Source organism: Eptesicus fuscus, chromosome 19, assembly GCF_027574615.1.
Source record: "Eptesicus fuscus isolate TK198812 chromosome 19, DD_ASM_mEF_20220401, whole genome shotgun sequence".
In the NCBI taxonomy this organism is placed as follows: Eukaryota; Metazoa; Chordata; class Mammalia; order Chiroptera; family Vespertilionidae; genus Eptesicus; species Eptesicus fuscus.
The window spans coordinates 51,049,641-51,072,338 of NC_072491.1; the positions used below are offsets into that span (position 1 = coordinate 51,049,641).

At 53.7% G+C, this 22,698-nt stretch overlaps 1 protein-coding gene across 2 annotated transcripts in view; it reads left to right on the top strand.

Annotated features, from left to right (window-relative positions):
* The first annotated feature begins 6,188 nt into the window (after positions 1 to 6,188).
* ZNF704 (zinc finger protein 704) overlaps positions 6,189 to 22,698 on the top strand; it is a 123,883-nt gene continuing 107,373 nt past the window's right edge. Inside the window, exons 1-2 of one of the 2 annotated variants that reach the window (XM_054708506.1) lie at positions 6,189 to 6,491; positions 6,522 to 6,596. In XM_054708506.1, the coding sequence (XP_054564481.1) occupies positions 6,189 to 6,491; positions 6,522 to 6,596 (378 nt within the window). Of the gene's footprint in view, positions 6,597 to 22,698 lie in introns of both variants that reach the window. The other variant, XM_054708505.1, reaches the window with a different exon arrangement.

Below are 22,698 nucleotides of genomic sequence, written 5' to 3' on the forward strand. Positions count from 1 at the left end.
TCCGATGAAGCCGCCCAGGGTGCTACCTCCTGGACCCTTGCTAAGGCATCTGCCTTATCACTCCCCGGGGCTGGCAGCGGTCGATGGCCACTCAATGGTATGTTGGTGCCTCTTTGGAAGTCCCTACTTCCTGTATCTCCTCCCCCATCTCCTGTCCCCACACGGGGCGATGTCCTATCGTCCACTGCTGCTTGTGCCTTTTCGGCAACAACCAAGTCAAGCCCTTAAAGACGGCCCCGCTGTCTGCTCCAATGGCCACAGGGCCAGGCTCCTGTGTCCACACCATCCAGACGGCTCGAGGTTCCGCCCATTGGCTACTTTGCCCCGAACCAGAATCGAACCACAGTTCATCTGTATCCAAACCGGCAGCCACGGTGGCAGGGCTCCCCCTACTGGACCCGTCCGTGTGCCACATGGTCTCCGGGAGGGGGCGTACCCTCTCGGAATGGATAGGGAGTTCCGCCTCCACAGGGGTTTCATCCCTGGACAGGGTCTCATGCGTCACAGGACCCAACAGGGTTTGCACTTCCTGTGACAGAGGGCCGGTCCTCACCGCTGCCCTGGGCTCCAAACAGACCCCCGCTTTGCTAAAGGGGGGGTCTGTGCCACTGCAGACGTGGGCGTGGTCACCCCGGACCTAAGCCAACGGCTGTAGGCTAGGCAGTCTTCACAGCACCTCCCTCCGTGTCACGGCCGCCTTACAGGCCTGCAAGGCCGCGTCAGGCTGCCAACTGCTGCTCAGTGAGGTAGTGCCGACTCTCCGCCCCCTTCACAGCTGGGACCAGACCCCCATGGGTGCCCTTCTCCGCCCATGCTGTCGCCACAGACCCCACGGAGCCCCCGTGGAGTAACAGTTACGTCCAACTGGAATGGTTGTGTCGGGTCTACGGCCTGCAAGGTTTGGGCTTGGGCGAGTGTCCTGTTGGCAGCTGGAAAGGCCTCCTCAACCTCTGGAGTCCAGTCCCACGTCACCCGCTTCCGGGACTTCTGATACAGTGACCGCAACAGCGCGCCAGGTGGGGGTGAACACTCGCCAACATCCCAAAGACAACCTCGGTCTGTAACCGATTCGCCGTCGCAGGTCGGGGCTTAGCCACACTTGGTCAGTGTCTGCCCGGATAGCACCTGCCTCACCTGACCAGACAACTCCTAAGAATCTGGCAGTAAGCCAGGTCCTTGGGCCCGGGAGTCATTCCTGCTTCCTATGCCCCTGCGTCCAAAGCCTGCCCTCGACTTCCGGCAGCTGCGTTCAACTCTGCAAGAGAATGAGGGGCCGGCACGCTGCCATCAATGTCTGGAGCATGGTCACTGTGGAGGCGTGCCCAGGTGGCTAAACCTTGTGCCACCAACCACGACAGATGGTAGGGCTGTGCGAGTGTCCTTGCGGGAGAGCGACAAAAGTCCATGTGGACCGTCCCACGTGGAAGCAAACTGTTCCGGACTCTGTGGGGCTGTGTCTATGGAACAGAAAGCATTAGCCACATCCGCCCACGGCGGCCCGCCCCAGCCTGAGAGGCAGGAGGCCCATGAGCTCCGTGACAGCCGGCACCGCCGAGGTGGGGGGTCACTTTCTCCAGGTCCCTGCACCCAGCCCTTCGCCCGCTGCTCTCGGGCTGGCTCACCGGCCACTCTGAGAACCGTGCGGGCTGCGCGTGGCCGATGTCTTCGCCTTCTCCAGCCGCACGATGGTCTGTCCAATTTCCTCCTGGCCTCCTGGGAGGCTTTACTGCCGCGCCCACACTACCTGGCGGGGGCTAGGCAGTGTCACGACCGACCGCATGGTGTGGGTGCCCCGCGTGTGATGGGCTTTACCACACGCCCGCAAGCGGAATTCACCCTGGGTCATGGCAAGCGTTAACCCTTCCGCCTGTCCACTCCCAAGATGTAGTCTGTAGGGAGAAACACACACGGATAGGCCTGCAGGGAAGGCGGCCAGTACCCAGGGTCAAGGTTGCCTGCCACACAGGGACAGTTCTGCCTCCGGACCCATCTATATGGGCCCCTGGGCCCGTATATCTGTCCGGGTTACCGCAGAGCAAACTGCAGTCCACACGGTACCCACCAGCGCCAACACACGTTGCAAGTTGCAGGGGGACAACATATGGTGAGTTCAACATGCGGCCTCCGGTCCTCGGGTCCCTCCTAACCGGGTGCCTCGCCTGCTCCTCAGTCTAGGAGATTCAGCCCCTCCTCCTCAGGGGAGTCTAATAGTCCTGGAGGCCACCCGTCAGGGACCCGCCTTTCCTCGGCAGCTTCTGGAAACGCTGTCCTGCTGGTCATTGCCGCCACAGGGCCGCGGGCTGCTGCTCTCTCTTCCCTTTCTTCAGCCCCGCGGCCAGCAGGTCCACCCACCCTGGCGTGCGGGAGACCTCCACGGGCTCTGTCCCTGCCCTCGTCCGGCTCGTGGGCTTGGGCATTGCTTTACGTGCCTTAGGCTTCGGCACAGTCACAGGTCTCGCTGCTTGACTTCTTCGTCCCCCAGGCCAGCTCGGCCGTAGTCACTTCATGCAGACGGCGATCTACGAAAGGGGTCCAAGTGGCTGCCAGGGAGCCGAACGCCGCTGGGGCGGGGGCTGCAGCGAGAATCAAGTCTTTGATATGCGTCATTAAACGCTCATCATTAGGACCATGAGTATTCAAATTAGACATGGCTTGTCTCAAGCCCATTTCCCGTGTCACTTGCACTAAATCTACATACATGGCCCCTGTACTCGTGGTTTCTGGCAATTCTCCAGCATCCTGCCAAATGCTTCGAGACGCCGCCATTAGCCGTCCATCAGGGAGTGGTCTCCCTGCCCGGTTCCCAACCAGCGACTGATCTTGCAGTCGCTGCCACCAGGAAGGATGGGTCATTATGGAGGTAACTTCTCCATCTTGGGCGGAGACAGCTGCAAGCGAGCGGTGCCATCATCCTGCAACCCTGGGAGCCACGCCGGAATCCGCTCCCGGGGCCTCTGCCGGCTCTGTTGTCCTAATCCTCTCAGTCCTGTGGGGGTGGAGTGGTGTATGTGGTTAATTCAGTAACCGTGGCGGCCCTGGAGCCCCACCTCCTGGGGCCACGAGCTGATCATGCTCCAGACGCCTTTTTATGATCGGTCACGCCTGCAAGACAGAGGCCGCGGCACCAGCGGTAACACTTCCTCCCAGCTGTTGTCTGGCTCTGGTTCTCCCGGTCCCTCCCGTCCAGGGAGGCTACCATCTGCTCTAGCACACACGCCAGGGCCTCCAACGCCTCCTCCAGGTTCTGTAACTCAGGTATCTTGGCTTCCCGAGCCAGCGTCCCGCGGTGTTGCATTTCAAGGCCGTTAGGAGCCACCAGCCTACCTTCCTGGCAGCCTCCGCTGGCCTTTGGGAATCCATCAGGGACGACAAAGCCTTCTCTAATGCCTCTGGCATTACCTCAACCAGCTGCCAGTCCTCCGGGGGGTGGGGGCGGTTTAAGGTGTCAGGAAGGACCACGCTACCGGATACCACACCTGGTTGGAGGCCACATGCCCTCTGACGTGGTGGACGGGTACCTACCCCAGAATCCTGCCGACTACACCAAGTGTTGGGAGCAAATTCCTCAGCTAGGAACTGGATCCCTCTGGGTGCAGGAAGAACACAGGGGTGACCGTAGGTAGGTGGGGCGTGCTTTATTACGAACAAAGCAACCAAAAACTGGCTGGTTGGTGGCAACTTATATACATGCCCAAATGGAAGAGGCCTCATGCCAGTTAGTGATGCTATATTAACATAAGCAGGTTATTATATAAGGGTGCGCTTGTGCAGTACGTATATTGCTACTGCTGAGTCATTGCCCTTGCGCATGCGTAGGGCAAAAGGGCCTTTAACGTAGTAACACTGCTGTGTCCTTGCCTGCACGCATGCGTGCGTATGGCGAGTGGGGAGTAGGCCTTGAACCTCCGGCATCCTCTGGTCAGGGCCCCCTCACATATACAGCAATTTTGAAAGAAAACAATGGTATAAATTAGTACTTCTTCCACTCAACCACAAATCCCAACCATGAACTCACTTAATCTTGTCTTCCCTGTCGGTTCTCGAGAAAACATTTACTTTCTTTCATCTATGACAATTTCAGGCACACAGAGCTTTATCCTTGGCCTGACCACAGCCCTGGATAAGATACAGTCGGGCTTTACAAGCACGTTGTTGCTATTTATTGACAGTTCTGAGCTTACTTGTTATTCTTTGAGAGTATCCCAAGCTACCTTGTTCATATACCGCTAGCAACACACCGAATATAATGAGCCTTTATACAGACCCACCTGTACCAGGTACTCTTCTAAGCTGAGTACACATATTAACCCATTGTCCTACAAAACAACTTTATTATTACGTAAGGACTGCTATTATCTGTATTTCACCGATGAGGAAACTGAGGCACAGAGGAAGGATGGGTAAGTACATAGAGCTGGTAAGTACCTGAGCAGGGACTGGGAGCCCGGCCCTCCCCAACTCATCTCACACCTTTGCGCTCCGCCACTGCTGCACCCAGCAGCCAAGCCCTGGTGATCTCTGTTTCTCCGGGCAGAGAAAGACCTGCTGCCCATCTCTAAAATCACCTCCCAAACTGACCAAGGCAAATTTCTTGCAATTGGGAAGGTGGCCATTCTTTGTTCTTTAGTTTTTATTTATTGACTAGAGGCCTGGTGCATGACATTGGTGCACTCGGGGGCGGGGGTAGGGTCCCCTCAGCCCGGCCTGCGCCCGTTAGCAGTCCGGGAGCCCGCCTCACTCTCTGAAGTCTTAAATGCAATATTTAGGAATGAAGAGTTCAACTGGAAAATGCCATGATCTGACTGGTCGCAGGAAGATGAGCCTAGTGCTGGCATGTGGAGAGGTCCAGGGAGGGCATGCTTGAGGAAGTGGGTGGAGGGAGCTGGTCCAAAACTTCCCCTCGGTAGCCACGGACACTGTGGGAGGTTTGGAAATGGAAGGGAAGGGTGGGTGGGCAGCTGCCTCTGGGGATACCTAAGAGAAGGCAGTTAAAATGATCCCTCTATTTTGGGCTGAATGGGTAAAATGAGAGTGTCATTATCTGAAATAGGCCTATCAGGAAGCTCATCTGACTCAGGGAGAACAAATTCATTTTTAGAATCCTTGCCATCATTCCCGTTCCACAGCTGGGAGACGCCACGAGTGAGCCTATGTAAGGAGTTCCTTCAAGGGTCTCCAGGGTGTGCGGTGTTAAATCTCCAGTAATTACAGGAAAGGGCTGAGAGCGGAGGGCGGGCCCTCTTCTGGAGGCGCCTTCGGAGTGCTGGGGAGGTCCGTGCCCCATCCCTCACCCACAGAGGTGGAATTTGGCATCTGCTGTGAATATAAAGAGTATGGCTTCCCAAATAGCCTCACCTCACAGTGACAAGTGACTTTTCTGTGCCACACCTAAAATCCTTAGGAAGTGAGTGCCGTTAGTTACATGGCAAACTGGTCATGTGCTTGGTCTCCAGACTTGATCTCACTTCATACTAATTTTTAAAAAATAACAAAGTCAAGCAGTTTGGAACGGGCCATTTTGCTTCTTTCTGCACAGATGTGAACAGTGCCAGGGCCCCTCACTGGGGGCGCAGGAGGGAGCTGGAGTCAGGCCTCGTGGTGCGCACAGAGCCTGGCCTGTGGACAGGCCACGCCATGGAAGTGCTTCAAGAACCCCTCTTAGGGGCTGACCCCCAATCTCGGATGGGGACACCATTCCCGATGTCACAGAAGCTCTGGATCTGTCCCTGCACAGCAGAGACCTTTCAAATGAACTTGGCAGGGGCAAATCTCTTCCTTCAGAGTCTGACTTGGACCCACAACCCGAGTTGTAGTGGAGCGCGCGGTCCTCTGTCCACAGGGAGTCCCCGACTCCTGGCGGGGACGCGGGGGCGGGGGGCGCGGCGCGAGGAGGCCCCGGATCTGGAGGTCGCGGGTCCGGGAGAAATCCAGTCCGGGTTTTGCGGGCTCGGGGGCCCAGGGCGCGTGGCGGGCGGCGGCGGCGCCCACAGCTCGCGCCCAGGCGGCCGCTGTAGGCCCGATAGGCGCGGCCCGGCCGCCGGCCGCATGGGGCGCAGCGCGGCCCGCGGCTCCAGGGCGGCAGCGGCGTTGGGGGCGGCGGCGCGCGGCTCGCTCACACCAACCCCCTTCCCGCCGTAGCCCCGCCGCAGCCCCGCGCACCCGGCGGGTGCGGAGGACCCGCGGCAGGCATGCAGGCGCGCCGCCTGGCCAAGCGCTCCAGCCTGGGCGGCCGCCGCGGGGGCCCCGCGCTGCACCCGCCGGGCCCGGCGCCCGAGAGCGGGAGGCCTCTGCTGCCCCCGCCGCCCCGGAGCGCGGGGACCGGCCCCCTTCGGGCCGCCGGGGCCGCCCTGTCGCCCGCGCTGCTGCTGCTCGGCGAGGAGGACGAGGAGGAGGAGGGCGCGGGCCGGCGGCGGGGGCGCGGACGGCTGCTGGAGAGGCCCCGCGGGGGCGCGGAGGACGGGGACGAGGACGAGGACGAGGACGAGGAGGGAGTCATCGAGGTGGACGGCGACGAGGACGAGGACGGCGAGGAGCGCTTCCCGCCGCTGGGCCCTGGCCGCGCGGTCCCCAGGGGCCTGGCGCGGGGCGCGGGGAAGGTGCGTGCGGGCGGGGCGGGGCGGGGACGGGCCGGGAGGGGCGTGTCGCGCGGGCCGCGGGCGGGGGTCGCTCAGCCTGGCCCGGCTCCGGGCGCGGCGCTGCCCTTCCCTCCAGGGCGGGTCTCGCGCGGCGCGGGAAAGGCCACCTGTCCCTGTGCGGTTGCGAACTTGGCGCTGGGACAGGTGGGCGCGCGTTTGCGCAGGCGGGGACGGCGAGGCCGGAGGGGGGACGTCGTTCTTTTGAGGAAGCAGGGTGGCCCCTGGTCAGGGATTTGAAGGCCGGTCTGGCTCATGGCTACCAGCCCGCAGCCCGTCCTGCCCATCAGCCCGGCTCTTGCGAGAACAATTGCTGCCGAGTTTCCATCGCAGGCGCCGGGAGGGAGCGGTGAGCCGGGCGGCCACCGCCGAGCCTGCGGTTTCTACGTGCATTTTGCTGGCAGCCTTGGCAGTGCCCCCTGCCCTCCCTGTTTAAACTCGACATTGTTTAGCATTTTGGCTTCTTTCCCTCCTCAAAACTGCAAATGAGCAAAAAGGAGGAAATGGGGAAAATTGGGGGTAGGGTGGCTTTGGCACTGGAAACGCATGTGAGTGTGTGCTGAGGATTCCAGCGAAGTCCCTGTGCACTGAAGCGCGAGATCGCTGGGTTTGTGTACCTCCGGGAGATAAGGGGTTGATCATTACACAACTGACTGGCCGGGCTCCCAGGCGTGCGATTGGACAAGGCAGGCCGCGCCGCGGTTCATGCACAGTGTGTGTTGCTAAGAAGTTTGGAGGCAGCAAGTGGGAAGGAGGGAGGGCCTTTTCTCCACAGTGGCCCTGAAAGCCACCTGCAGGACTGCTTCCTGGAGGTTGCAGAAGGTAACCGTGGACAGAGTCGGAATCTATTGTGGCAGTCGACCCTCGAGGGAGGAAACATACATAAACTAGTGAGTTTAATAGATAGAGACTATATATTTTTATTTTTATTTTTGCAGGGGCTTGCGTAAAAGTCAGCTCCTCAAAGCATGAAATTGTAGTTGCAAAGAAACCTTAGGAGCATTAGAACAGCCCCAGTGTTGGCATGCCACAGATTTCTTTCCCAGACCACCCGCAAGCATCTCTCTGGGAGTGAGAGATTTCCGGCAAGTAGTCATGTGGGAAGAGTTTTGACAGTTGCTTGTTGGAACCCAGACCGTGACCACACTCTTTACCACGGCTGTTCCTGCACTGACAGCTATGGGACCCGGCTGGGCGTGGACGTCATTCACGTGACACCAGGACATCGAGGAGCAGGAGTAGTGAATATTTAGTATTTTCTTCCAGAAATCCTGAAAATATGCCTTGTGGTTTGAACAGTGCTTTGCACAATTTGTGATAGAAAACAATTGTAATTCATGGTCTGTCTTCTAAGCAAATGCAGTGTAGGGGCAAAAATCAAATCTATAAAAACAGAATAACGGTAGTGTGGTAATTTACATTATCAAAAAAGATTTTTCACATCTAACAAATTTCTGTTACATTATATCAAAATGGGTTTTATTTTATAACTAGAGGCTCAATGCACAAAAATTCATGCAAGAGTAGGCCTTCCTTCCCTCTGACACCTGGGACCTGGGCTTCCCTCCTCTGGCCACAGGCAGGCACCTGGGACCCCAGCTGGTTTCCCTCCGGCCCTGGCTTCATCAGGAAGGACGGTTGAAATGATGTCCGGAAGGACGTCTGGTCTAATTAGCATATTACCTTTTTATTATTCTAGATGTCTTGGTTAGAATAGTTGAGATGTTTGAGGTATAATTTGTATAAGTTTTTACTGCTTTTCAGCCATCTTGACATTGCATCTGAAGAGATTTTCCAGTGGAATATAATGGGACATCCTACCTAATAAAAGAGTAATATGCAAATTGACCGCACCTTTGCTATGCCAAGCCACGCCCACCAGCCAATCAGGGCAGGTATGCAAATTAACCCAACAAAGATGGCGGTTAATTCGCATACGCTGAGGGAGGGAGGGAGGAGTGAAGACTGAAGACAACTTAGAAGAAAGAGGGAGGAAAAGCAGAAAGCAAGGTGGCTGCCAGAGGGAAAGCGTGGGCGGGGTGGGGCGGGGCGGCAGCAGCGGCGGGCCAGGCGGGTGGCAGCGGTGGTGGCACGCGTGGCTGCTGCGGCCGCAACTGCAGTGGAGGCGGCAGGCAGGGCGGGGCGGGGCAGGCAGCAGTGGCAGCGGCAGCGTGTGCGGCCGCAGCGACCACTTGCAGGAATCTTCCTGCAAATGGGCTCCTAGTTTTTTATTTTTATTTTTATTTTTATTTTTTTACAGAGAGGAAATGAGAGGGGATAGCGAGTCAGAAACATCGATGAGAGAGAAACATCGATCAGCTGCCTCCTGCACACCCCCCACTGGGGATGTGCCCGCAGCCAAGGTACGTGCCCTTGACCGGAATCGAACCTGGGACCCTTCAGTCTGCAGGCCGACGCTCTATCCACTGAGCCAGACCGGTTAGGGATCGGGCCTAAACGGGCAGTCGGACATCCCTTGAGGGGTCCCAGATTGGAGAGGGTACAGGCTGGGCTAAGGGACAACCCCCCTCCGTGCACGAATTTCGTGCACTGGGCCTCTAGTCCTATATAATAAAAGGCTAATATGCAAATTGTCCCCTTGACCAGGAGTTCGACCAGCAGGCAGGCCGGCCAACCATCCATGTCCCCTCCCCCTGGCCAGGCTGGCCGGACCCCACCCATGCACGAATTCATGCACCAGGCCTCTAATATATATACACACACTGAGTGGCCAGATTATTATGCGCTCAGAGATCATAATAATCTGGCCACTCAGTGTATATATATATGCATACATATACACATATGCACTTGTTTATTCAAATATTTATTGAACACGTATGATGTGCCAGGTGCTACTCTAGAACACAGAAGTAAGCACCTTCATATACTCACATCTGATTAGAGGAATCATAGCAACAATCAAACAAAGATGCTAAGCAGGGTGCTTGAGAGTGGAGTGTGCTGCACAATGAGAGGGAAATGATGGTACCTTAGAAACGAGGAGGAAGAGGAGAACACTGTTATGGGGAAGACTTCCCTGAGGAGAGGATTTTGATCTGAGATCCGAGCCACAGCTGGAGAAGATCTTTCCAGAAGGAAGGAATGGCAATGACAAAAGGCTTAATGTGGGAAGGAGGAAAGGTGGTGAGACTTGGTGGGTTGGAGATGCGCCAGGGAGGCAGGTTGGGGCAGCAGCTCAGAGCCCTGTGGGCCTTTTGAAATAGAGTGTGAAGACTTTGGAATGTTTTAAGCAGTAACGGCATACGAGGTGACTTGTGTTTTTAAAAGGCCATGCCGTGTGGACAGCAGGGAGAGACCAGCCAGGTGGCCATCATCCAAGCGGGATGTGAGGGCAGTGCTCCAGGTTGGCAGAGGGAGTGAGAGTAGTGGACGGAGTCAGGGTCCATTGTGACAGACGACTCTCAAGAACTTGCTGATGTGAGAGCGTGAGGGGAGGGAAGAGAATCCAGGGTGAGGCCCCGATGTAAAGGCTGGTTAGATGTACTGTTTGCTGTGATTGGGAGAACAGCAGATTTTTGGAAGGGAAAAGAGCCCTGTTTCGGACATATTACGTCCGAGATGACAGTTAGACATCCATGTGGAAGCTGCAATGGGGCGGTTGGCTGCAGGATGTGGGGTGGAGGGGAGAGGTCAGGGCTGGAGAGAAATATTTGGGAGCTGCCAGCATGTTGATGTCGCTTGAAACTAGTTAGAGAGGAAGTGAGACAGGCCTGGAGAGGGAGCCTGGGCCAGACCCTGCGGCTCAGCACTGCTCGGGAAACAGGTCTGGAGCAAAGCATGAGTGATGGGAACTGGGAAATGTGAAAGCCAGTCAGCCAAGCGAAATAACTCCGAAAATGGTGTGTGCTGAGTGGTGCTGAATTCTGCTGGGATAGTGAATAAGATAAGGACGGAGCCATGTTCGTTCCGATTCGATAATGCGGAACTTGGTGTCCTTGACCAAAAAAATGTGAAGTCTGTGATGTGACTAGCGTGGGCTGAGCAGTGAATGGAGGTGAGGACACATATGGAAAACTGTTTACAAGTTTTGCTGGAAAGGAGAGCAGAGAGAAGCGGAGCATTTGGAGGGCATATGGTCCAGATTTATTTTCACAGGATACAGTAGATGCTAGTGCATGATGGGAAAGTCTGGTCCAGAGCAAGTGTATTTGTTTCCTATTGCAGTGTAACAAAGTACCACAAACTTTTTGACTTACAACAGTGGTCACGGTGTCTAGGGTTAGGAGTCCAGGCTCAGCTTCCCTGGGTCTATGCTGTGTCACAGGCTGTAGTCTGGCTGCTAGGTGGGCTGTGTTCTCATCAGGAGGCTGGGCTGGGGAGGAGCTCCCCTGTGAACTCACTCAGGTTGTCAGCAGAATTCAGTCCCTTGCATCTGTGGGTCTGAAGGTCGAGTTTCTTGCTGGCTGTCACCTGGAGGCTGCCTTCAGCTTCTAGACCCCCTCTTCCCACCCCACAGTGCTGTTTCATGTGGCCTTCCTCCACACAGCCGCCTACTTCATCAAGCCTCCTGTCTGCTGGAGAGCTGGAGGCTCATGTACTGCGCTGTAATCACAGGAGCAATGAAACGATCATCATCTTTGCTATTGGCTAGAACTGACTCCTGGGTTCCACTCACTCGTAGGGGGAAGGGATACACAAGGCACGAACACCAGGAGTGGAGGATCCTCGGGGGTCACCTTAGGGAGGAACCAAAGATGCAGAGAGAAGAGGGATAACTTCAGGATGACAGTCCTTGGAAAAGCCACAGGGGCGGGGACCTGGACCCCACGGACAGGGGTTGGCCTTTGATGGAAGCAGGAGCCCTTTGCTCATTGAATTAGAGAGAAGGTGGAGACAGGGAGCCCAGGTGTGGGTGGTCATATGTCGGATGATGGTCGGATGAAGTGGTACTGGGCCGGAGCCTCTGTTTCCCCCACACAGCAGGGAGGAAGGTCGTTGGCTGAGGGTGAGGGAGACCCGAAGTAGAGCTGAAGGCATCACATACCTAGTATGGTCAGCTCAAGTCTAAGTGTATATTCTCGCTTAAACTTGATTACACACCCATGAGTCATCAGCATCATTATCATCATCCTCATTTTGCAGAAGTGATGAGCAGTTCCCTTAAAGACACAGGTGCTGAGCGGCAGAACGGGGCTGAGCCCGAGAAGGGTACCTGCAGAGCATGCTTGCATCGCTGTCTCGTAGACAAAGCAGACAGCTGGATTCAGCAGGGATGGGGCTTAGCCAGGTGCATGAGCAGTGGCCCAGCTGTGACTATAACCATAGACGTGGATCTAAGAAGAGTGAGGACAGGAAGGGGTGAGCGATGGTGACAAAGTCATGCTTGGGTCAGTGAATCGGAGAAAACAGAGTAAACCGATAAAATCCATAGAAGAATGGAAATGAAATGTAGGACAGTTTGGGTTCCAAAGTGACGTTATTGCAAATGAATGTTTGCTGACTACTTGAGCCAGGAGCTGCGCTAAGTGGCGTGCATGCAGGAGGAGCTCACGAGACAGCATGCCCGGGGGGCCTGTGGCTCCATTCTCCAGCTGAGGGACCCACCACGTGGCCACGGCGGCGTATGTCCATCCACAGCCTGTGCTTTCAATCACTGCACTGGGATCTCTGCTCTCTCCCCATATTTATGTGGGATTTATATGCCCACTTATTTCCAGGAGGATTTGGGATTGCTAAGGAAATCGAGGAATAAATGCTAGTAAGTAGCTGAGATGTTTGCCTGAGAGCTATAATGAAACAACAGGAGAAACGCTGTGTAGTGTGGTTTTCAGTTTCTGACCAAAGAAAATTTACACATTGATCCTCAGTGGTAAGCTCCCTCCCCTTACCCACCAAAGGGGAAAACTAACTAACCTCCTGGGCCTGTGTGAGAAACACTGAGTGGCAGAGTATACAAATCTTCAACCAGAGTTTAATTTTAAAAAGGACCGTGTCAAAGGGAGGAAGGGTTCTCGCATACATACCTACTCAGCGAAGGCCAAGCAGTGCGGGCTGAGATAATGGGCCAGGACTGCGCTCTGCGATGCTGTGGATTCGTTCAGGGGTCAGAATCAGAGCATCTGAAGGGATTAATCATTTACTGGGATAATATAAGTTTAGGAAAAACCCGACATGAAAGATGGCTAGGCAGTCTGTCAAGATTCCCTCTAGAGAAAAACTGGGAAGAAAGGCTTTTAGATGAGATACTAGATGCCAGAGTTCCCACCATCGATGCTCAGTAAACCTTCATGGAATGGGATCCGCTCCCTGCGTGCCCGCTCCGCGGGGATGGCTGGCCCAGCTGTTAGACCGGCTCTTGAAGAGCAGATGACTGTGCGGCGCCTTTGGCAGGGACTGTGCAGCAAACACTGAATTCCAATTTGCTAACAAGCATGTGTCTTGCAAACGGTCTGTGTTGGCTGCGGAGAAAAGCATGTGCTTAAGATACCAGACAAAGTTGTCATTCACCGCCGAGCTGGCAGGGAAACAGGGATGATCTAGCAATCCAGTACCCTCCTTGGAGACACCGAAGGAGAATGCCGTCCAGCCGGGGCTGCTGACCAGCAAAGGGAGGGGGGGCAGGGTTAGTGCCCTGGTCTGCCAGCCCCAAGGGATCACCCTCCTCACTGGGTTAGCTCCCTGGGTCCGGCATGATCTGCACTCCACTCCCTCCGATTTTCAGAAAAAAATAAAATAAAAATCACCGTTTTCTCAAATGATCTACCAGTGCTAATCAGCTTCTGTGTTTGGAAAGTTCTTCCTCCGTAAAGCACCTCAGACAGAGGCGGCTCCCCTGAGGGCGGTCAGATGGGCGGGACCTTCGGTGACCCCTGCCCCGGCCAGGGCTCCCCGCTTTGCGCAGTTCCTACGGGATGTGCACGTTCAGAGGGGGACCCTCATGGAAATGGGCCCCGTGTCCTTGTGCCTCTGGTGAGCTGGCCGAGCGGACGAGATGTGTACTCAGCCCTTAACGGGCCCCTTCCCCTGGCTTCAGTGCTGGCTGGCTGTGGGCTGCTCTGTCACACAAGCGTTAGGGCAGGAGAGCCAGGGAGCCGTCGGGTCTCCGCATCTGTGTTCCCGCCTCTGGTGAGATGCAGCCGGAGGGAGCCACAGTGCCGTGTGTGCTTGACCCCTTCACCGCCCGGCCTCGCCCTTACTGAGCCTGTACCCGCCGGATTACTGTGTCCTCCCCTCGAGGAGGTGGGGGTGGGGTGGGAGCTTCCCTCCCCGCCACGCTGTGAGCTGTCAGAGCTTCTCGCCTGCGTGGAGCAGCCAGCCTGGTCACAGGGACGTGAAATGATGTCGGAGGTCAGGGATTCGTGCCCTCCTTGCCCTGCACCATCTCACAGTGAGGCCAGTGCATGGTGTTCGGTAGACGCCCTGAAGCCTGCGGGCATATTGGAGACCTCACAACCACCTTCCGGCCCAGCCAAATCCAAGTCCTTGACACGGGATGGTTTTCTCGGGGTTTGCTGTTGTGTTTCTGTCTGTGCCCTCGGTAGATGTGCAAGGTGGGCTCTGAGACTCGGGCGGGGGGAAGCAGTGATAAGGCCGACCTCCCCCTCAGGGGGCCCAGCCTAACGAATTCCTGACACATTGTCTAGAAAGAGGTTCCGAGTTCCCTTTCTCTTTATCCCTCCTTCCCTCAAACCCCGCCCCCCCCCCCCATCAAGATTAGCTCTGCCGAGAGAGTGAGTTGGTTCCCACAATTTGGAATGTAATTGTGAGATGTCCCCAGAACAACTGTAGCCAAACACCCTGTGTGAAGCAGGTGGTGCGGCCTGGCCAGGAGGTGGTTCCTGCATGGCAGGGCAGGGATGAGCCTCGACCCCTGAAGCTGGCAAATGGTTGCCCTCATTTACTGGGGCAACCTACATAATAAAAGGCGAATATGCAAATCGGCTAAACGGCAGAATGACCGGTCGCTATGACACGCACTGACCACCAGGGGGCAGACGTTCAAGGCAGGAGCTGCCCCCTGGTGGTCAGTGCGCTCCCACAGGGGGAGAGGCACTCAGCCAGAAGCTGGCTCACGGCTGGCGAGCGCAGCGGCGTTGGTGGGAGCCTCTCCTGCCTCCACGGCAGCGTTAAGGATGTCCGACTGATGGCTTAGGCTCTCTCCCCACGGGCTCCTGGACATCCCCTGAGGGCTCATGGACTGTGAGATGGTGCAAGCCAGGCTGAAGGACCCCCCCAAGTGCACGAATCTCGTGCACCGGGCCTAAGTGACCGTCTGACTATCCAACCGTCTGATCAGCCAGTAGGTATAACGCACACTGACCACCAGGGGGCAGAAGCTCAACGCAGGAGCTGCCGAGCTGTGGTGACTTGGCAGTGGCGGTTCTCGGGTGACGCACCCTGGAACCAGAGAGGAGGGAGCCTGATTCCTCACGGGGCCACGTGATTCCGCCTTCGGCCGTGGGTATTGGTGTTGCTGGGGCACTGTCGGCCTGAATCTTGTTTACTGCCGAGCTGTGGTGGCCGCAGACCTCGGTGAGCCGTGGCGCCACCCCAGGTGTGGCCGGCTGGGGTGGGACCATGGAGGTTGTCTCCAGGGCGTGTCCAGCCCATCTTGCCCAGTCCTGCCCCGCTGGCCACCTTCTAATTAATTTTCTTTCAATGTGCACGAATTCGTCCACCGGGCCACTAGTATGACATAACACCGAGATTCGTTGAGCGGAATCAGAGTGATTAAATCCTAACACTTTGTTGAAGATACTGTTTTGGAAACTCCAGTGTTACGGTCCGAGGGCAAACAGGCTGAGCTCCAGTCTTGAAGGAGAGGCTGTCGTTCTGGGCTAAGGACTTTGCAGTAACGGACGAGGGGGTTCCCTCCTTGTGCAGGACGCCGGGAGCCTGGAGGTGCCCAGCCTGCCGGGCCCGGCTGGGAGCTGCTCCGCGAGGGCGGCTCCATGCTGCCCCCAGCTGCACCTGGCATGCTCCCCTGACTTGGGACTAATTGGCATGGCCAGTCAGAGCTAGTGAACATCAGAAGTGCACCTACATTCTAAATTCAGTCCATTTTCTAAAGAAGTCTGTGTGCCTTGAAATACCATGTGAAGAACCCCACAGACGGGTCATGTTAGTTCATTGATCTGCCCTTGGTTGTGGGCTCCTGAGAGAGAAGGGGAGAGCAGGCCTGAGCACAGCAGTGACCGCGGCCCCCCAGCCACTGCCGCCGCTGCCTGGATCAGGGAACAGGAGCCCAGGCTCTGGGTCCAGGGCCGGCTTCTCCGCCTGCTGCTGGGGCCTCCTCAGGCTCCTTAACGTCAGGCTCCAGTGCCGTCAGATACAACTGGGATGCGTCGTTCAGCCCCCTCCATGAGTTCAGCCCCCTCCATGGAGTTCAGCCCCCTCCACGGAGTTCAGCCCCCTCCATGAGTTCAGCCCCCTCCGTGGAGTTCGGCCCCCTCCGTGGAGTTCAGCCCCCTTCAGCCCCCTCCGTGGAGTTCAGCCCCCTTCAGCCCCCTCCGTGGAGTTCGGCCCCCTCCGTGGAGTTCAGCCCCCTCCGTGGAGTTCAGCCCCCTCCGTGGAGTTCGGCCCCCTCCATAGAGTTCAGCCCCCTCCGTGGAGTTCGGCCCCCTCCGTGGAGTTCGGCCCCCTCCGTGGAGTTCAGCCCCCTCCATGGAGTTCAGCCCCCTCCGTGGAGTTCGGCCCCCTCCGTGGAGTTCAGCCCCCTCCATAGAGTTCAGCCCCCTCCGTGGAGTTCGGCCCCCTCCATAGAGTTCAGCCCCCTCCATGGAGTTCAGCCCCCTCCATCGAGTTCAGCCCCCTCCGTGGAGGATGCCGGAGGCTCCTGGAACTACACCTGGCTGGCAGTTTGTTTCCTTTGTGGTTTCGGAAGGAAAGCTTTTGTGAAGTTTTGTTTGAGGATCCAGAATCCCACAGTCATTGTGACTGTTCCAACCTCCTCCCTCCGGGCAGGGCAGGGCAGGGAGTGGCTTCCCGGCCTGAGCTCTCTGGGGGCCTCGTGGTGGGAAGCTCCGCGCTTCCCTTTCAGCTCAGGAGGCCGCGAGCCACCGACCCGCTTGTGCGAAGGGGACAGAGGCCTCTGCCTCTTGGCCACCGGCTGCTCAGATCTGCACCTCCCACAGTGAGCACGCCTGGCTGCCTCCGACGGCGATGTATGTCCCTGAAAGCTGCCGTGGCGGCACGGTGGCGGCACCTTCCACCCTGAGACGAGGCCTGGGCCTGCCCTTCCCGGCCGACTCTGCTCTGGTGCGAGGGCCTGCTGACCTTGTGTTGGGTGAAGGGGTCATCTTTGTCCTGTGGGTGGGCGGGGTGCAGAGCACAGAGTTCCTTGGAACTGGGCACCCGTTGCTCCACCATCGGGGAGACTGCGGCAGGGGAGGGGAGGGCTCTGTGCGAAAGGCCTGGGCAATGCCGCTAAGTGAGAGAGACCGATTTCTAAAGTTAGACAGCATCTTCATACAGAACCACTGGGAGAAAGGCAGCACCTGGCACCTAAGGAAGTCGCTGGCGGCCCTGGGCAGGGGGCTCAGCTGGAGCGTCGTCCTGTGCACCAACAAGGTTGCCAGTTCGAGTCCCTCAGGGCACACTCCTAGGTTGCAGGTTCGATCCCTCCCTGGTCAGGGTGTGCACAGGAGGCAATCAATCCATGGTTCTCTCTCACATTGATCTCCCTCCTCCCTCCCTCCCTCACTCCCTCCCTCCTTCCTTCTCTTTCTAAAGTAAATAAAAACATATCTTCAGGTGAGGACTGAAACTAAACAAAGTCACTGACCATAGCGGCCAAGAGCCTGCTGCATTCCCAAAGAGGAGACTGTAGATCATACTTAACATTATTGATTGTACTAAGGAGGCTTTTTCCTAGAGCTGCATTCCCTTGGGATGCGTTTTGGGAAATACTGGCTTATAATTATTTTTCCAAATGGGAAGTCCATGGATAAGTGGTTTATACTGGGGATAAACAATGAAAACTGCATTATTAAAGAAATACATTGTCACACGTGCAAAGAGTTAAAATGTTGTTAGTGGGTCATGGAGGCTTGGAAATATTTTTCCTCATAAGCTGATAATTTCGTCACTATCAAGTTTCCTTTAAAAAGGAGTGTTTCAGTCCTGGCCGGGGTGGCCCCGATGCTGAACGTAGTTCTGTGCACCAAGAGGTCGCTGTTGATTAGGCTTGACCTCCAGCCGGGGGTGTGCAGGAGGCAGCAGACCGATGTTGATGTTTTTCTATTATGGATGTTTCGCTCTCCCTCTTCCTTTCTCACTCTCTAAAACACCCCCCCACACACACACACACACAGATAACAAACACCACACACATAACAAACCACACACACACACACACACACACACACAGATAACAAACACCACACACATAACACACACCCCCCCACCCACACACACACAGATAACAAACACCACACACATAACAAACCACACACACACACACACAACAATAAAAACATATTTTAGAAAACCTTTTTTAAAGGGAGTATTTCATGTAGTAAATTTTCACTTGTACAGCATGTGTGGAGTTTAAAAACGGGTGGAAAACACACCTTTTCTCAGTAAATCGGTCCATGGAGGTCTAATGGGAGGATGGGAGCTGTGAGACTCACAGGTGTTTATTCCCAGGAAAGTGGGCTTACCAATGTGTTTTCCATTATTGAGGAAGAAGACTGAAAATATCAGAATGCTTTAAATGAAATGAATGGATAAATTCACTGGGATACAAGGATGGACACACTTTCTGTCAACAGCAGGGTGATTGTTGCAAATAAAGTGGTTCAGCATTTGGAACACTGAATACCTTTTTGGATATTGTCCTGTACCTATTTCAGTATTACCCAACATTTAATGTGTTGTATTTATAGAGGGCCCTCGTCACCAACTTCATTTGACCCTCCTGGTAATTTGGGAGGTAGATATTGTTATTGCTATCCTATAGATGTGGAAAATAAGACCCAGGGAAGATTTAGGGCAGTTTCTGTGGAAAAAAATATGTGAGGTAATTATATTCCAAATGACATAGATATTTGTCAAACATTTTAGAGAACATTTGGAACAACAGATTTTAAAAATAATTGGAATTGGTACCTAACCAACAATGGGAATTGAAGGACAGAGGAGCGCTGTAATACAATTTTTAAGGGTTGTCATAAATACTTTCATGTCGCTTGCACATGCTTTACAAATCAGATGCAAGTGCCTCCTGAAGACCATACCTCACGAATTTCTGTTAATTTAGGTTAGCACCCAAGGTTTAGTTTAAAGGACAATTTTTTTAAAATGTAAGCTTTTGAAAATGTTTTCAATTAGCAGGTTCACATACTTGCAGCACAGAAGTAGGTTAACAAAATATTAGAAAAATAGTGGAAATATTAGAATAAGGATCTTGAACTTATACAAGTAAGTATGTGAGAGTATCTGAAAGAAAAGTAGTCTTGTTTCATCAAATATTAGAAGCAGTAACGTGATCTCAGAAAAGGGAGGAAGATGTACGGAACGCTCTCGCATCTTAGAGTGGGAAGAGGTGGTCGGCTACAAAGGAGCTGCCACCGGAAGGTCTGAAAGGGCCCAGGGAGGGTTTACAGATGGGAGCAGGGGGTGCTCTGCATTTCTAATGCATCCGAGGTATGTGTGCTCTTCTAGACATTGCGCTGGAGGGCTAGCCAGTGTGATAAGGCAAGAAAAATAAATGAAAGGCATAAAAATTAGGAAAAAAGAAAGTCACACTGTCTCTATTTGCAGGTGATATAATCACTTACAGAGAAAACCCTAAATGATCAATAAAACCAGTAGAACTGATCAGTGAATTTAGCAAAGCCACAGTATATACCATCAGTTTACAAAAACAAACAAACAAACAAACAAACAAAAAACCCCACAAAACAATTGCATGCACTGCATTTGGAAAATAACATTTAAAAAATATGTTTACAAGGGTATCAAAACCCAAACACTTGGGAATAAAATATACAAAAGAGATGTGTGATATCTCTGACATGGATGAGAATGATTAACAAAGAACTAAATAAATGAATTGATAGTCCATTTCAGTTAGCAAACTCAAAATGATTAAGATGTCAGTTCTTCACAAACTGGTTTCTAGGTTCAACACCATCCCAATCAAAATGTCAGCAGGACTTTGTGTAGATGTCTATGGGAATGCAAAATAACTGTAATAGAAAACTTATGAAAAAATAAGAACAAAATTGGAGGATTTACTCTACTTTCTATGAGGCAAGAACAATCTAGAAAGTTTGCTACAAGATGCACAGATGGATTCATGCAGCAGAATAGAGGCCCCAAGTAAATTCACACTGAGATGTGGTTCAAGAAAGGCACCAAATAAATTCAGCGGAAAAGTTTCTTTCAACCAACAGTCCTAGAAAGACTATCCGCATAGGAAGAAAGTAAAAAAAAGATTCTCCCCCTACCTTGCAGCCATACACAAAAGTTAATTCAAAATGAATCATAGTTATAAATGTAAAAACTGAAACTGTTATAAAGCTTCTTGAAGAAAATAGAGGAGAAAAATCTTGGCAACCTTAGGAAGGCAAAGTTATAAAAGGGGAAAAATGGATAAATTACACTTTATCAAAACTAAAGATGCAGGCCCACCAAGAGACACGATTAATAGAATAGGTGAATCTTACCTAATAATAGACAAACATGTAAATTGACTGTACCTCCACTACACCCACAGCCAATCAGTAGTGAGTATGCAAATTAACCCAACAAAGATGGGTTAATTTGCATATGCAGGCGTGGAGCGGCCAGGAGGGGCAGGATGCCTGCTATGAGGGGGAGGGGGGCGGCGGAGGGAGCTACAGGAGCAGTGCTCCGGCTTTTCGGCTCCTGGGCTGGGCTGGGAGTGAGGACTTGCCGGCTCCCGGACGGCTGGGAGTGAAGCCAGGGGAAGGAAGGCCTATTCTTGCACGAATATCATGCAGTGGGCCTCTAGTAATTAAATAAATTTCTTCTGCTACCACTTTTGTCTGGGAGCATCCAGACTTATTCTTTTAGTGCCTGCTCTGCGCCAGCCGCTTCGCCGGACGCAGAGTATGATGTGGTCCTCATGAGGCATTCATTTTAGTGGGAGGAACAGTCAGACAAATGATATGGAATGACAGATTCAAGGACAGTGTAGGTAAAGGACTCATAAGACAGCTTTCACTTGAGAAATGTAGAGCCCTGTCCGTGGTTAATGATCTGCTAAGTCGCCAAGCTAGCCTAAGCGCGAGCTTGCTGAATCCTATCTGCCCCCTTCCCTCCCCTGCTCACATCTTCTTTCTGCTGTTCTCAGCAAAAGGAGTCGCATTTTAAGCATAAGCTTAGTGGCTAGGATCAAGTAGTAAATGGCATCTATGTTTTCAGTTTACTACGAAGAGAAATGGAATTGTAGATCTTTAAAGAAATCCCATGTGCTGGGAGCAGCAGGTGTGAAGTGGGTGCTGGTGGAGGAAATGTTCTCTATGTTTAAAACACTGTGCAAGTGAGCATGGGGAACAATACACAAGGGGTCCCCCCAAAATGTAGACACACTTTAACAGCCGATAGCTCAGTTTTAATAGAATAGGTGAAAATTCAATGTATTTTAATGAACACCGCCTTTATAATTATTCAAAGTGTGTGTATACATTTTTGGGGGGACACCCTACATTTTAATTCTCCGGATCTGTTGAATGTGGTGGGAAGGAGCTACTGGGAGCATATCACTCTTACAGTTTAATAATATTCCCAGGACCTTGTACCATCAGTAAAGGTTTGTTATGCTCAACAGAGAGGCAAGAATATAACTAATACATTTTAGATAAATTTGCTACAAAAATTACTAAGGTTTATCAGTCACGGATAGCAACATTTTTTATTAAAAATTAGAGGCTCGGTGCACAAATTCATGCACGGGTGGGGTCTCTCTGGGTGGCCTGTGGGATCGGGCTGAAACTGGCTCTTCGTCATCCCCTGAGGGGTCTTGGATTGCGAGAGGGTGCAGGCCAGGGTGAGGGACACCACTGATGCACAATTGGGGCCAGGGAGGCACCACAGGAGGGCTCCAGGGTGTGTCTGGCCCATCTTGCTCAGTCCTGATCGGCTGGAACCCAGCAGCAAGCTAAACTACTGGTTAGAGCATCTGCCCCGTAATGGTCAGTGCACGTCATAGTGACTGGTCAACCGGTCAACTGTCTGCCCCCTGGTGGTCAGTGCACATCATAGCTAGCGGTTGAGCAGCCTTCTTATATCATTAGCATGTTACACTTTGATTGGTTGTTCAATTGTTCTGCCGGTCGGTCTACTTGAATATTACCCTTTTATTATATAGGATTGATTTACATGGCATATGCCCACTAATGTTGACAGGGTTCCATAAGTACAGCCATATGTAAGTACATCCCAAATAATTTTATTCATTTCTAGCAGTTTCAGCGTTCTTGTCAGCGAAGCCCCACGTTGCTTTTCTCCCCTAATTTGTAGATCTTAAAGCTCCAAGGAATGATATTCTAACCTTAGTGTGAAGACACGTTGGGCATTTAACATAGTGTGTTTTCCAAGGGGTCCATACTGAGGGCACTGGGCCCCCTTCTCAGCCATGGCTCTCCAAGGGGGATTGCCCTCAAGAGTCACCTACCAGCAAAGGAAGTGCTGTCCCCATGTGGCTGCTCACACGCACAGCCCTGACCGAGCAGGCGTGCTCTCTCTCAGCCCCGCGCTCTCAATGAAGTCCTGAGAGGTCCCGCCAGGGTCAGCTGGAAAACAAGTGTCCCAGCCTGATGGTTGGCCCATGCATTCTGCCTACATCATGGGAATAAACCTGCCCGCTTTCCAGAAACAAACAATAGCCGGGCCCAGCAGGCTGATGGCTGGGGACGTCGGGAAGCGAGCCTGCTCCGCGGTAGCCTGCTCTTCGTTGGCACCTTCCCGTGGCCCCCACCTGTCAATTACAGGGAACAAACATGTTGGCAGATGTTTGCAGCACAGCCTTTGAGTTCTGTGTGTAATGAGCTCAAGTGTTCTGGGAACCCAGGAAAGGGGACATTAACTATGTAGGGGAGTCCGTGAAGGCTTTGGGGTAAATGATGTTGGCACG